This window comes from Protopterus annectens, chromosome 8.part1 (assembly GCF_019279795.1).
Source record: "Protopterus annectens isolate FY-2018-M chromosome 8.part1, PAN1.0, whole genome shotgun sequence".
Classification (NCBI taxonomy): Eukaryota; Metazoa; Chordata; order Ceratodontiformes; family Protopteridae; genus Protopterus; species Protopterus annectens.
The window spans coordinates 271,485,032-271,500,442 of record NC_056742.1 but is presented as its reverse complement, the minus strand read 5'-3'; the positions used below and the strand labels follow the sequence as shown (position 1 = coordinate 271,500,442).

Here is a 15,411-nt window from a genome sequence, read left to right as displayed (position 1 = left end):
GCAAGCAGAGGACTATGGCTGACCAAGTTCGCTATAACTGACACAGACATCCTCCAAAAGGGTCTCACTGAGACACATACCTGGTGTCAAAACCATAGCCTCAAGATAAATGCCAAAAAGTGCATAGTCATCCCCTTTGGAAAAAACAAAGTACCCACAAACTACCACATAGGCGGTAGCCCCCTAAATACGGAAGACATAATAAGGGATCTGGGGACCCACGTAGATAGTAACCTCTCCTTTGATAATCACATTGCCAAAGTGGTTATAAAATCCTTCTATATGGCCCACCTAATCACAAAAGGGGTTGCATCCAGACCGAATGAGGTCATTGGGCCCCTCTACGCATCACTCATCAGACCCATCATAGAGTACAATGCCCCATTTGGGATGTACCTTACAAGACACCTGCAACAACTGGAAAGACCACAGAAGTAACTCCCCAAGAGGATCACTGGCCTCAAGCTGATGCCCTATGCAACTCGACTGAAGAAACTCCAGCTGTACTCGGTTGCATACCGTCTACTCAGAGGTGATCTCTGCCTGACATACAAGGCCATGTCCAACCTAGAATTGATGGACATGCTCCACCTAAAGAAAAATATATCCCCTCGAGCCATATGCTCCAGGGATCTAAACCTCACCACAACAATAAATAGGACGTGCTGGAGGGATAGATTCCTGTCCCAGATACTTCCCATCCTCTGGAACAAGATTCCAATCTACATTAGGCAGAGCTCCTCGCTAACCCTCTTCAAGAGAAACCTTGACGAGTGGATGGGAAACAGAAAGTTTACCCCAGGGATCACTTCAATGGCTCTGCTGGACAGAGGCACAGGGAACTAATCTAAGGGGGCGGCGAAAGCCAACACGTTCTGGCTAGGCTTATAAATGCCTTTGGGAAGATAGCCTAGTACCTACCTATGATTACTGGCCTCAAACAGATGCCCTACACTGACTGTCTCAAAAAACTCCAGCTTTACTCTGTAGCATATCGCCTACTCCGAGAAGATCTCTGCCTAACATATGAAAGTATGTTAAACCCAGAGCTGTTGGACATGCTACACCTTAAGAAATCCCAATCCATCCAAGCTACACGCTCTAAGGACCTAAACCTTGTTACCACAATAAACAGGACATGCTGGAGGGACAGATTCCCGTCGCAGAGACTTCCTATACCCTGGAACAAACTACCCATCTATGTCAAGCAAAGTTCCTGATTAGCACAAAAATCTTGATGAGTGGATGGGAAATAGAAGATACACTCTGGGGATCACTTCTATGGCTCTGCTCGACATGTGCATAGGAAATTAACTTTCTTGGGTCTCGTAAACCAGAGAACCTTGTTGGCTAAACTTACTTAGGCCGATAGCCTAATACCTACCTATGAACCTACAACGGATGACTTTTGGAGGAACCATGGTTCATAGATTAGTGCTAGGCCAACTACCCTTGTGGCCCATTTTAAGCCTAATCAATTACTCCATGTGAGAATCAAACCCTGCACCTTGTGTTTGTAAGGCAAACACCTTAACCAATATGCCAACCACCCCCATGGTGAATTACACTTAGTAAATAGTGACACTAATTAAGGGCTGTAGACTTCTTTAACTTCAAAAAATGTAAATTTGTGCACCTTTTCTTATTCTGTCAATGTCTCAAGTTAATAGTGCTAATATTTTAAAAGTGTCCCTGACTTTCTCTGGAATTGTCCCTGATTCTGTTGGCATTTATCCCTGATTGGTTGAGCGCTATGCCTGAAATAACATAAAATCAAACATTTTAGACGGCACTGGACATAAATATGAAGCAAACTCTGGCCAATTTTACAAGGTCAGGGACAGCGGAGATGTGTTTACAGCTCATCTTAACATTTACTAACTTTACGGTGACATTGCTAACCCGAAAATTGACGTGTACACGTCAGCGCTTCTGTCAACGAACGAGGAATGTAGTAATATTTCACTGTTATAAAACTTGTTTCTGTTTATTTCGTATCGCAGTGAAACAGCGCTTCAGGTACGTATTGATAGTTTTCTGCAACAGCAAGAGCAAAGTTAGAAGTATTTTTTTTTCTATAAGGGAAGAAGGTTCAGATAAAACGTTATACTCATATCCTTATCCATCACTAAAAATAAATATTCAAAGAAACTTAAAATTAGCACGTCAACTAAAAAAAAAAAAAAAAAAAAGAGAAACCGTACCCTACCAAAAACACACACTTCAACTTTAAAGCTGATGACTGCTATTATTTTTTGACTATGGTTATCCCTCCATCGTAATGGACAATTAATGTTCAGAACCTTCAACTCGAGAAATGTTCACCCTAAACAAGAATCCGGATAAATAACAGTACAAACCTTACTGTCGAGACACATCCCAGTTACACGTGACCAAACATTGCGCTTTTGGGCAAAACGTATTTGCATTCGCTCTAGGAAGTATGTGCCCAAACATTTTCCGTAGTTTCAGAAAACATGGCATCCCAAGATAGTGATAGTGATGAAGACTTTGTTATTTATGGTACTCCTTCGGAGCCTTTGGAAGAAGGTATTCGATTTGGGGGATATTTTTAAGTTCGTAGCCGGATTTGCAAAGATTAAACATGAGAAAATGTTTACATCTTTTATTAGGTTTTTAACATCCAAAAATATTGCTTGCTGTTTCTTGTAGTACTTGTTTTATTTTGGTTGCTCATAGCATTAAATGATACAGCCTTATCAAACCTGTTTTAACAGTGGCAGTTTAGATTTAGGAATCCTTTAAGCACATGAAGAATAAAGTTATATTTAGATTTTTTTTTTATTTATTCTTGCAACTTATTAATACATTATTTGTAATGTGGAAGCAACCGCCCGTAGCTGTCAGTTGATATTGCCATAATTTGTATAACTGAAAACATTAGAACCAGTTTGTAATGAATTGTAACTTTTGCCTATTCTTTGTTGTATTTCAGAGTTGTTACTCATCTTGCATGAGTGGTTTTATGTGTTAGGAATACTATGCTTATTCTAAAAGATGCAACGCTTTGTGCCATACGAGTAGTAAATCTTATACCTGTTACATTTAGAGAGATTGTAGGATTGTGTACTGTAGACGGCCGCTGAATTAACTGTTGTCTTTCTTCTGTGGAATATTTGGAGTATTGTGATACTTGTAATACATTGCATTTTTACATGACGGTTTTCACTCACCGCTGCTATGCCACTATTAAAAAGAACAGTCACATGTGAATGTGATCCATATACTGCTAATCAGTAGGAGTATTCTAACATCCTCCATGTCCAAGGCACATGCTTGGAGAGGCATTGCCCAGATTTTTACATCATAATTTTAGTCTGTTCCTCATAGAATTTGTAGGTTTTGGCAAATCGTTGAGGATTAAATCACTTAATGACATACTTTTAAGTTTCAGAATTTATGTCTTTAAGATAATGCATGATAATGATAATGCAAAATCTGTTATTTTCTTAACTTTGTAAATTTAGAAGAGCAATATTTAAAAGCTATCCCTGATTTTGGACATTTGTCCCCCCATTAATTGGGGCTTTGTCCAGATTTCTTGTGTTTGGATGTTGAGAGGCATGGATGTGAATTATCTTTGCATAAAAGTGAATAAAATCAGTTGAATTCTTGTGTTTGGATGTTCAGAGGCATGGATGTGAATTATCTTTGCATAAAAGTGAATGCAATCAGTTAAGCATCAGGCAGCATATGTTGTTGTACTCTGTTCTACCTGATTGTTGAAGGAAGACCATATCTCTCAGTTGTGTGTAGATTGAGTACCAAAAGGCTGACAAGGAAGAGAAGGAGGAGGGTGAGGTTGAGCAGTTGATGGTTAGTAATCCTGTCTTTGTGAGGAGAGATAGATAATACATCTGCAAAAGTAACTCCAACAAGTCTGTTGTGCAGAATCTTGCACCATAACACGGTAATTTGTTTTAGCAACTGTTGCATGGCATCTGGCATTTGGTATAGAGGATTTAGAACCTGTTAACAAGCTGTTTCTGTGGTCCAGTCTCCATTGCCTAACTATGTAACTCTGAGAAAGTCACTTAACCAGACACAGCTCCCGAGCCGAGCCTGACAAAGATCCAAGGAGATCAGTGCTCTATCCTGGAAAACCAATATAAATAAGTAAATAATATTTATATTCTTTGTCTGAAAGGCACCTTGACTGCTAAACATGTTGGTAAACATGGTTGTCAAAAACCACAATGGCAGTGTGAGAAAATAGAAAAATTGTTAACATTTAAAGGAAGATGTATAATATTTGAAAATCGTGACACCATTAAGGCATAAAAAGTTAAATAAGGCTTATGGATATCCTTAAAAGGTAGGAGAAATCTTAGAGTTGAAGATTTTTCTGTGTAAAGTCAAGGACAACAAAATGTCTTAAGTATGTGAATCTAACGTGTTTGTGGCCATTACTATACAACAACAGTGTGGTTTCTGATTTACCATATATTATTGATGTTTTCAACATAAATTTTACTTGTGCCCATGTTCATAGGCTCACAGGAGGTTACTAGGCTAATTGTCTCAGGGACTTTACAAGCCTAGCCATGTTATACATGTGTTCCCAAATAATCCTTGATTACATGATCTTTATTAGCAGAGCGAGTCTATGATCAACACCGACTGCCCCTGTCCATGCTGGACATAGGTGCCACCCCCAGGGTGAATTTATGATTTTCCATCCAGCTGTCTAGGTTGCACTTGAATAGGGTCATTGAGGAGCTCTGGTTCATGTGAATTGAGAGTTTATTCCAGAGGAGCTGCATTTTCTGGGAGATATATCTGTCTCTCCAGCATGTACTGCTAATGTCACAGGCTAGTTTGAAATCCCTGGAGTGAGAGACTCTTGTCCCATTTGATTTGTGGATGTGCAGCATTTCCATTAGGGCAGGGTCAGAGACTGCCTTGTAGGCCAGGCACAAGTCGCCTCTCAGCAATCTGTAGGATACAGAATACAGTGACAGAGTTTTCAAGTCTTTCCATGTAGGTAATGTTGTGGTGGCCCTGAATTTTCTTGGTGAGAAACCTCTGTGGTCTCCCTAGCTGCTGCAGGTGTCTGGTGAAAAACGGAGCATTGTACTCTATTAGTAGTCTGATGAGGATCAAGAACAGAGGAGTTGTAACATCCTTAGTCTTGGTTGCGATGTCCTTACTTATGAATTGTGCAATGTAGAAGGCGTTCCTTGCCACTGTGGACACATTGTGATTGAAGTTTAGATTGCTGTCAACCAGTGTTCCCAAATCTTACACCACTGGGTTTGCGCTTGGGGGTGCTGTCAGTATTGTAATTTGCAGGGACTTCCTCTTTGCCAAATAGGATAATTATCCACTTTTTTGCATTTAGTTTTAGTCTGTGGCTTTGGCACCAATCATTTGTCTGTCTTAGCTCCTTTTGTAATATGTCAGCATTGTTTGGGGACTCAATGATTGCACCATGAACTTGGTAAGCCACAGGCCACCTACTTTTCCCTGGACTTCCAAGAAATAGATTCCAAACAGTAAAGGGTCCTGCACAGATCCTTGTGGTACTCCTCTGGTAAACTAGTCTACTGGTAGAGGCGGAATCCCCAACTTTAACAGTATGCAGTTCTGTTGGTGAGCCAGTTGGCTACCCATCTAGTGACATGTGGGTTAATCCCCAATTTTTTTTTTAATTTCTTCAAATCTTTTAGGTTTTTAATACCATGATGGCAATGGACCCCATTCCTAAGTCCGAGTGGTTCTACTAGATAACATTGAGACGATAATATTGAAAATTCAAAACACGGAAAACCCAAAGCATTGAAAACTCAGAACACTGAAAATGTGCTTCATAACATTGAAAACTACATTGCACAAGTAAATAAGATCCCATCCATCTACAACACCACCTAACTAACAAACACACTTTGTACTATGTTTCTGCAGGGGGGCAAGCCCCCCCTGCACTCTGAATGTGGGGAGCTCTGTCCACCACACCCCCTGTAAATTAAAAATACCAACTCCAAGATCGCACTACAGTGGAAAAAAGTTAATTTCCTAATCTCACTAAGGGTAGGAAATTAACTTTTTTCCACTGTAGTGCAATCTTGGAGTTGGTATATTTCATTTATGGGGGGGTTGTGGGGGTGCAGGGTGGCTTGCCCCCCTCAGAAACATAGTAGAAAGTGTGTTTGTTATTTAGGTGGTGGTGTAGGTGGAAGGGATGTTATTGTCATGTGCATTGTAGTTTTCAATGTTATGAAGCACACTTTAGTTTTCAGTGTTTTGGGATTTAGATGTTTTGGTCTCAATGTTATGAAATTCAACATTATGAAATTTCAGTGTTATGAAGTGGACTCGTCAGAGTATATGACTAAAGTTCATGAAATTAGTATTGTTTCAATCGTTGATGCCAGCCAGAAGTGCTCTTTGCAGCATCCGCAATGTGCCCAGTAATAATGACTCCTGCAATTCGTACTGAGTTGCATGTATCGGTAACCTATCTAAATACAATTGTAGAATCTTTTTTATAAGACCTGTTGCTCCTACTACTGTTGTAACTGTCTGGGTATCTTTCTCCCACATTTTTGTCATTTCTGCCTGCAAATCCTGATGGCTTTGTGTCTCTCTGTACGCAAGACACTGTAGTCACTGGGTGTGGCGATTTTTAATGATCAATGCTACTTTTGTCTTTTTGTGGACAACTGTATCTAGTTTTCTTGCATCTGTCTTTTGAACTTTTGGTAATGGGTGATCCCATGTGATGTAGACTTCATAATTTTCTTTGATGCTTTGTGGCTTGTGTTTCCAGTGCTTTTCTGTCGCTTCAGTATTATAATGATTACACAGTCCCCAGTGCAACAGTCTTGCCACATTATTATACCTTTCATTATACAGTCCTTCTGCCATTAGTATGTCACAGCCAGCAGCAAGGTGTGCAACTGTTTCCAATTCTGGTTTACAAAACCTACATTTGCCTGTTTCTCTCACATGTTCAATGGACTTTATAAATCAGTGTGTACGTAGTCCGCTATCTTGGGCCGCCAGTGTTAACCTTTTATCCTTTGGCTTGAATTTGTCTCTCCTTAATCATTCCTGAGTTTGATCCTGATCAACATGAGGTGTTCAGGAGTTTTCTATACTTGCAACTATATTTATGCATTTTCCACACTTCTTGCCTTCTCATGTGATCCTTCACCTTGTATTCGTTTTTTTTTTTTTTTTTTTTTTTTTTTGGCACATTCAGTTGCTGCCTGATTTTTATCTACTTCTGGTTTGATTTCCATTCTTGCTTGATGCCGATATGCTTCTGCTAGACTAAGAAGGGAAGTAATTCGCCTCATGTTTCAAAACTTTCACTATGTTTGGGTCTTATGAGGTCAACAGATATGTATGCAGTCCCAAGATTGCAGATCTATATGTGTAATCAATTTCAAGGAGGCCCATACCTCTTTTGAAATGAGGAGTATATAATATTGGTTTGCAATGATTTTTATAAATCATTTGTTGAACATGAAGCATCCTTCTTGTCTAATCTATCTAACATCGTTCAGGGCCAGTCAGTCACTCCAAAACTGTAAGTTAGGACTGGAAGAGCAAACTGGTTTATAGCTTGAACTTTGTTCCAAGATGTCATTGCTGGTTTCAGGATTAACTTAAGTCTTTTAAAATATTTCTTACTGAGTTTTATTTGCATTTTTTCATGTTTTATTGTTGATCATTCATAAATTCCCAAATTTTTATACACTCCCTCTTGCTCAAGTTCTTTTATATCACATTCTTGTCCCCAGCTGGGTGAGTTTCTCAATGATACCTGAGTGGGGGATTGTGTTGTGTCAAAAGCCTTGGCTAAGTCAAGATAGGCATATGTACTGTTTAGCCTTCATCCAGGGTTTTGGTGACATTCTCGAAGAAGTCCACCAGGTTCAATAAGCATGATCTACCCTTGATGAAATCAAACTGGGTCGGGTCAAGAGTTTAGGAAGTTAGGAAGGATTGGGGAGAGAGACTAGGTAAGCAATTCACAAAGAAACAATGGGAGGATATATGTATGCCTTCCAAATATGCAACAAAATCCAGAAGATTTATGATTTTTGCTCGGAAATGTTTACATAGGTATTTTTATACCTTAAGTAAACTTCAGAGAATTTCTCCTCCGATAAATGGCAAATGTTGGAGGTGTGACAGGGAAGAAAGAGGTAATTTAGAACATGTTTTCTGGGAGTGCAGTGAGTTGTGGATTTTAAGGGTTCCCTGCGGGATGCACTATCGGAGATGCTGGGTGGACAGATTGGTGTGATGGGGGGGGGGATGATTTTTCTGAGCTGTGATACAGAATTAGAAAATTTCGTAGACATGGTAAGGCCTTACTGTCTCTAATTATGGTGGCTGCCAAAAAAGCAATTATTAGAAAATGGAAATCAAAATCTAAATCAGCTATATTAGAAGTAGTGAATACAGTAACAGAGGTAAAACAACTGGAATTGACATCTTTAGAAAAAGATAGGCGCAAACTACATAGGAAAAAATGGGAATTGTGGGAGCAATACATACAGGGGAGGAATGAGGTTTAAAAGAAGGCAGGACTTAAATGAGCTATGTAACGTTTGACTGAAAATGATTGGGTAGATTATAAGTGATGTATAATGTTTTCAACTGGGAGTGTCAGTATGATTTATGATGTACCATTCCAACCAATTACTACCAAAGACAAGAACAAAAATAATAAAAACTTCCCATTCGTTTTGAGGCAGAATTCGCTTTATTCAACTAAAAACACATTAACATTGACTAAGCGCTTTCGCCTGTATCACAGGGCATCATCAGAGTCAATTTTCCAACCCAGTTTAATTCTATTTATATGTAACTTCCTTTCACACCCTTATCAATTCATTAATCAACACAATTCATTTAAAAATGCATCCCCCATTTAAACATACAAAAAATACATTTTCCATTTATATGTATAAACAATGTGTGCATATATGTTCATGAAAACTATATCTAAAACCAATACACAGTAACTTGAACTTGCAATAACAAAGATCCTGTAAACACCAAAAGCAGCATTAAGTCCAAGATTAATTAACATTAAATATATATGCATTTATATTCATAAAAAATACAATCTCAGAGCAAAACCCATTGACTTAGATATGCAATAATTGACATACTATGAAGTTTTTTTGTGTATATACACCCCAAACAGCATTAAGTGCAAGATTAAATTCCTTTTATTCTTTGTATTCATTCATATAAATATCACACCTGCCCTGCTCTGTTTCAAGACTGCTAAGATTGAAATGCAGTCATTTATACCCGGTTCCTGCTTCGCATTCATCCTAATCTGCCATTCTGTTAACTTTAAATATACCGACAATTTAGGGTCCCCCCCTTTCACTTATATTAATTTCCTCAATAACAAAAAATTGGAATTTTTTAAAAAAATTGTATATAACTGTACTGTGCATATATAAAGCATTACTGTTTTCTTGTTCTTGATATTTCAAAAACGTGCTCAGATATTCCATTCCTCAATCTCCTTGTGGTCTTTCCTACATAAAATCTCAGGCATCCTGTACAGGTTGCCACAGATACAGCCATATTGGTTTCACAATTACATCTTTCAGGATATTGAAGATTCCTATAGAAACCTGGGATCGCTACATGTGGTCCATCATTTATATACTAGCGCCACCTACATGCCCCACATTTGCTCATCTTAGACCTATTGGATTTCTTCTTAGACTTCATTTCCAATAGTTCCTTTATATTTTTCCCTTTGCTAAAAGCTATTTTAGGTTTATTTCCTAATGTATTTTTCATATCCTGATCAAATGTCCCTTCCAAAACATATTCAATTTTGAGACCAGTAAAGGTGTGCATTCACTGTATTCTATGACCATCACATCCTTTCCAGAAGTTGCTTTTTGGATCATTTCTTCTCTACAAACACTGCTGTCTCACACTTTTAGTACTGTGTCCTTCTGCCATAGTTTTGTCAGAATCAGCTCCTTCTGCTGGTAGGATTGCATCTTTACTATTAAAAGTTTAGGTTGCTTTCTCATAGTCGTTTGGAGCATACACACAATGTCCCCTTTCAAATAACAACTCCTGCTTTGGAATATCAGTCCGGTTGCTTATTTGTGCTTTCATAAAATTAATGCAGTCTGTTCCTTCCAGTTTCTCTTGTATAGCTGAAAATCGTAGTTTTTCCCTATGTGTTCTGTCGTCTATTATTTTTTGAAACATCTCTTCCTGAGCAGTCTCATATTCACCCATCCTTTTCTTCATTTCACTCTCTGATTTTTGCAGCTTTATCACCACATCTGGATATCTTTTTAAAGTTTCTTCCATTTTTTCCAGCCTTTTGTTGTTTGTGTTGGTATACTCCATCAGTGTTTTGTTTATTTTAACCAGGTATGTGTGTAGTTGTCTTTATGTCTTCCTGTAGGTTACTGGAAGTCATGTCTAGAGGTTGCATTGCTTTTGCTGAACAGCTGCAGAACTTTCCCCATTCAGTGTTTCTTCCTCACATTTTGTAGGTGATTTTTTTCCAGGTCCTCTGTATTTCTTTTTTCCTTGCATCGAGGCAGTACACTTACTACCCAGTTACTGAAATTCACTCATAAATACAAACGTCTACTGGCCTTCTCTGCTGAGTTTCTGTTTTCACACTGGGAGAGCTAGAATTAAGCTATTACTCAATGTGCAGCCATTATTGGAAGTCCAAATAATATGACTATTGAGTTTTTACTCACATGTTTTCTCTAATTCATGTTAGTGTTTTTTATTGCAGTCTACTACGAAACATATGTTTGTTTTTCTCATTACAAAATGTTTCCATTCTTTTATGGTTTGTAGTAGTAACATGATATTTTGTGATTTAAAATATTTGTACATGATTTTTGAAAGATTGTGATTGTGAAGCTTTTCTATGTGAGCCTCCACTGAAAATGGGCAATTTCTGGCCCAGTCAGACTTTCCTGGTAAAGAAATGTCCAATAAATAAATAAAGAATAAATATTATGACCTATCCCTTTTTCCCTTCGAAGAATATGGCCCAAAACATCTCTAATTCCCATTGAGAGGTAGTAAATGCCACACCTATAGGTCTATAAAGATCCTTTTCTTTATGTAATTACTTTCTACATTTTTAGAATACTCCATTTTGTCAGCAACCATACCTATAATCAGAAATAGTAGGATTCTTACCTGACTGCCTGATTCTGTAGCACTGGTGAATCTTGTTCCCTCTTTTGCTGTGGGGACCTTGCCCTGTTCACCCTTGCTACTCTTGGGCTCATTTCACTCTTCTGTCCTACTCCCAGTTACATTTATACTGGCTTGAACTCCACCCCCAGTTACATCTCCTCCAGTCCCCATCATCTAACAAACACAGCCACCCCTTCTCTGTTCTTTAGACCCTCCCTCCTCCTTCCCCTACACTACAGCTTAGCTCCTCCTCCTTCCCCTACACTACAGCTTAGCTCCTACATAATCCTATCACTGTAGTTTAAATTATCCGTGCTGGTACCTTCCATCCATACCATAACTCTCCTTCTCTTAATGCACTTTATATCCTTACGCTCAACCAATAAAAACACAAATGACAACTGTTGCATCTACTGCCAACTGTAAAACTATCATCAGCAGTTCAGAAATCTCCTCCAGCTCATATGACATAGGCCCATTCCTCTACTCTAAACTGAAAATACTTCAATCACATGTTCCCAACCATATAATAAAACCGCAACCCATTAAAATAAAAATGACATCCTAGATAAATTCTCCATCCTCTCTCAGTGCAGTGACATCCACCTTAACCCAGGTCCTGTTCTTCCTTCAACCCACATAGCCCCTTCAAAATCTCTGATCCTGTGTTAGTATATGCAAATAAATAACAGACTTTCATGCCTGGATAACTCATTATACCCCAAATTTATTAGCCGCCACAGAAACTTGGCCTAAGCCTAATGTAAAAGACACAAAGAGTTTCAATCCCCCTGGCTACAACATTATCAGAGCAGACAGAATACAAAAGAAAGCTGGTGGAATAACTTTACTCATTGCTAATTCCTATGGTCTTACTCCATGCTCAAACATCATTTCAAAATTTGGCGATGCAGAAATTCTTCTTATCTACCTCAAATTAAATAAGAGAAAAAGTGTATACATTTTTGTACTCTTGGAAACAACATTCCTATATTAGAAGATATGCTATCTTGGCTATCAGATACAATTACTAATGAAACTGTAAACTGGCAGATTTTAACCTCTGAATTACCAGCTTACAGCATGAACTTATTTGGGTTTTACACAACTTATTAAAACACCAACTTGTCTGGATTCTGGTTACTGACCCAAGTAAATTTACTGAAGATGGTACACTTCCAGATACTCTTAAGTGGCCACTTACCAGCTTATGCCCATAGAACTATTTCTTATTTGGCCAAAGAATGTAATTGTAAAATAACCCGCCCTCTTTATAAGTTTAACCAACAGCTATTCATTGATTCATTAAAAGCTGTGAAATGAACCACATTTAAAAATCCTTCCTTTAAATGAAACCGTAAATCATTTCAATTCAACATTTTTGAATGTCCTGAATAGTTTTGCCCCACTGCATACAAAACGGCTCAAATCCAGTCATTCCTCATGATTTTCAAAGCTGAGTAAACACCTCTATGACTAATAGAGATAAGACATGGAAAGATTGGAAAAAGTACTAAACCAACAAAAATGTGCATCTTTTCAGACATCTCCATAACCAGGCTGAAAAACAAGTAATTATAGGCAAAAACAATTTTATACACTCCTGCAAACCAGTCACAAACTTAACCTCAAAAAAGTCTGGTCTTCTATTAATTCACAGCTTAACTTGGGATATTAAAAAGACCGCAGTCCTCCTGAAAGTACCCCCCTTTCAAACTGGAAATGTGTTTGGTACTTTATTAATAGTACTGCCAAGTTATCCACATTCTCTCCTCACCTACCCTTATCTTCCCCTTGTAACTCTTCTAACCCCATTTATACCATACTGTCTTCTCTCAGCACGACTATTTACATCCTGTATCCAGTCTCTGTTTAATCAAGATATCTTTAATTCTCCCTCTTTACCCTTCAAACATTCCCCATGACTTTATAAAAAATGTGTTGTCAAGCTAAAATCCTGCTGTACCTCTGCAGATAACTTCCTACCTGAATACTTCAGACTAGCAGCAGAGGCCATAGCCTTGTCTATTAGCATCCTTCTCATTAGATGTCTTCTTGAATCTTATGTCCCGTTATTATGGGAAAAGTCCTACATCATTCATAGGTTCATAGGTAGGTACTAGGCTATTGGCCCAAGGGCATATGCAAGCCTAGCCAACAAGGTTCCCTGGCTTACACCACCCAAGAAAGTTGTTTTCCTGTGCCACTGTCGAGCAGAGACACAGAAGTGATCCCCGGGGTGTATTTCCTATTTCCCATCCACTCATCAAGATTTTTCTTGAAGAGTGCTAATGAATAACTTTGCTTTACATAGATGGGTAGCCTGTTCCAGAGTATGGGAAGTCTCTGGAACAAAAAGCTATCCCTCCAGCATGTCCTGTTTATTGTGGTGGCAAGGGTCCCTAGAGCATGTAGCTCGGAGAGATTGGGATTTCTTTAGGTGTAGCATGTCCAACAGCTCTGGGTTTGACATAGCTTTATATGTTAGGCAGAGATCACCTCAGAGTAGGCGATATGCTACGGAGTAAAGCTGGAGTTTTTTGAGGCGGTCAGTGTAGGGCATTTGTTTGAGACCAGTAATCCTCTTTGTGAGGTACTTCTGTGGCCTTTCCAACTGCTGCAGATGTCTTGTGAGGTGCATTCCAAAAGGGGTGTTGTACTCTATAATGGGTCTAATGAGTGTCAAGTAGAGGGGAACAATGACCTCTTTTTTCCTGGATGAGAACCCTTTTATGATGAGGTGTGCCACGTAGAAGGACTTCCTGACTACTGTGGCAATGTGACCATCAAAGGAGAGACTACTGTCCACCTGGGTCCCAAGATCTCTTATCACACATTCGATGTTAAGTAGATTGCTGCCTATGTGGTAGTTCATGGGTACAAAGTTTTTACCAAAGGGGATGACACTGCACTTTTTGGTACTGAGCTTGAGGCCATGGCTCTGACACCAGGCATCTGTCTCAGCTAGGCCCTTCTGCAGGATGTCCACATCACTTGGGGACTTTACTATGGCTCCTAGTTTGCAGTCATCTGCGAATTTCATTAGCCAGAGGCCTTCTGTGTTAGCCTATACTTCAGAGAAGTAGATACCAAACAGGAGAGGTCCCAGGACGGAACCCTGTGATACTCCACTTGTCACTGCTTTGAGGTCAGATTTGGAGTCTGCAACTTTTACAGTGTGGGTTCTGTCAGTGAGCCAGTTGGCAACCCATCTTGTTACGTAGGGATTTATACCTAGTTTAGTGAGTTTAGCTATAATTCCAGAATGGGAGATGGTGTTGTAAGCCTTGACGAGGTCAAGATAGGCTGTGTGAACCACCTTACCCTCATCAACGGCTTTGGTGACTGCCTCAAAGAAGTCGATCAGGTTCAGGAGGCATGATCTGCCTTTTACAAACCCGAACTGGGTGGGATCCAGAGTTTGGAAGTTACCAATGTCTTTGTTTATGAGTTCCATGATGATATGTTCTATGGCCTTGCAGACCAGGCTTTTCAGGCTAATAGGATGATAGTTCCCAGGATCAGTGGTGGCTCCCCCTTTGTGGAGTGGGATAACTGTTGCTGTGCTCCATTCAGTGGGCACAAAGCCTGATGTGAGGCTATTATTAAACATGGTGCTTTAAGGGGGGGAGCCAGTTCATGTAAAATGCAGCCTGGGATGTTGTCTGGTCCCATGGATGCTGTGTTTTTGGCTTTAGAGAATGCAGCTTTTACCTGCGTAGTTGTGATTACAGGAACCTGCATTCTTCCTGTATAGATATGGGTCCTTTGGGGGGGGGGGGGTAAAGTTAACACTGAACCTATCTGCCAGGATGTTGGCAATATCAGCTGGTTCTGTAATTTTTGTGCCGTTGTGCTGTAACTCAGAGCAGATCTGGGTGTTGCCATCGAGATTCTTGACATAGCTATAGCATGCTTTGTGGTTGTCCTGGAATTAGTGGCGATTTTGTTTTCTTAGCTAGCTTTGGAGGATCTTATAAGGGATCTCCGCTTCTTACTGAGGCTGACCAGGGAGCTCCTCCACTCATGGGATTTTACTCTCTTTTGCAACAGTTTCTTCCTTCTGTTGTACAGTTTGTTTATGGCAGGGGGCCACCAGATTGGCTTCCCTTTTTTGAGGATAGCATCTTGGTTCTGTTTGGGATAGCACGATCCATGCACTCGTGTAAGTGCTTATAGAGTGCATTTGTGTAGGATTCAGCAGTTGTAACTGTATTG

The 15,411-nt window shown here is 39.4% G+C and overlaps 1 protein-coding gene across 1 annotated transcript in view; it reads left to right on the top strand.

Annotated features, from left to right (window-relative positions):
• The first annotated feature begins 2,412 nt into the window (after window positions 1–2,412).
• GPATCH1 (G-patch domain containing 1) overlaps window positions 2,413–15,411 on the top strand; it is a 780,183-nt gene continuing 767,184 nt past the window's right edge. Inside the window, exon 1 of the mRNA XM_044081593.1 lies at window positions 2,413–2,550. Coding sequence (XP_043937528.1) covers window positions 2,478–2,550 — 73 coding nt within the window. The 5' untranslated portion in view covers window positions 2,413–2,477. The remainder of the gene's footprint in view (window positions 2,551–15,411) is intronic.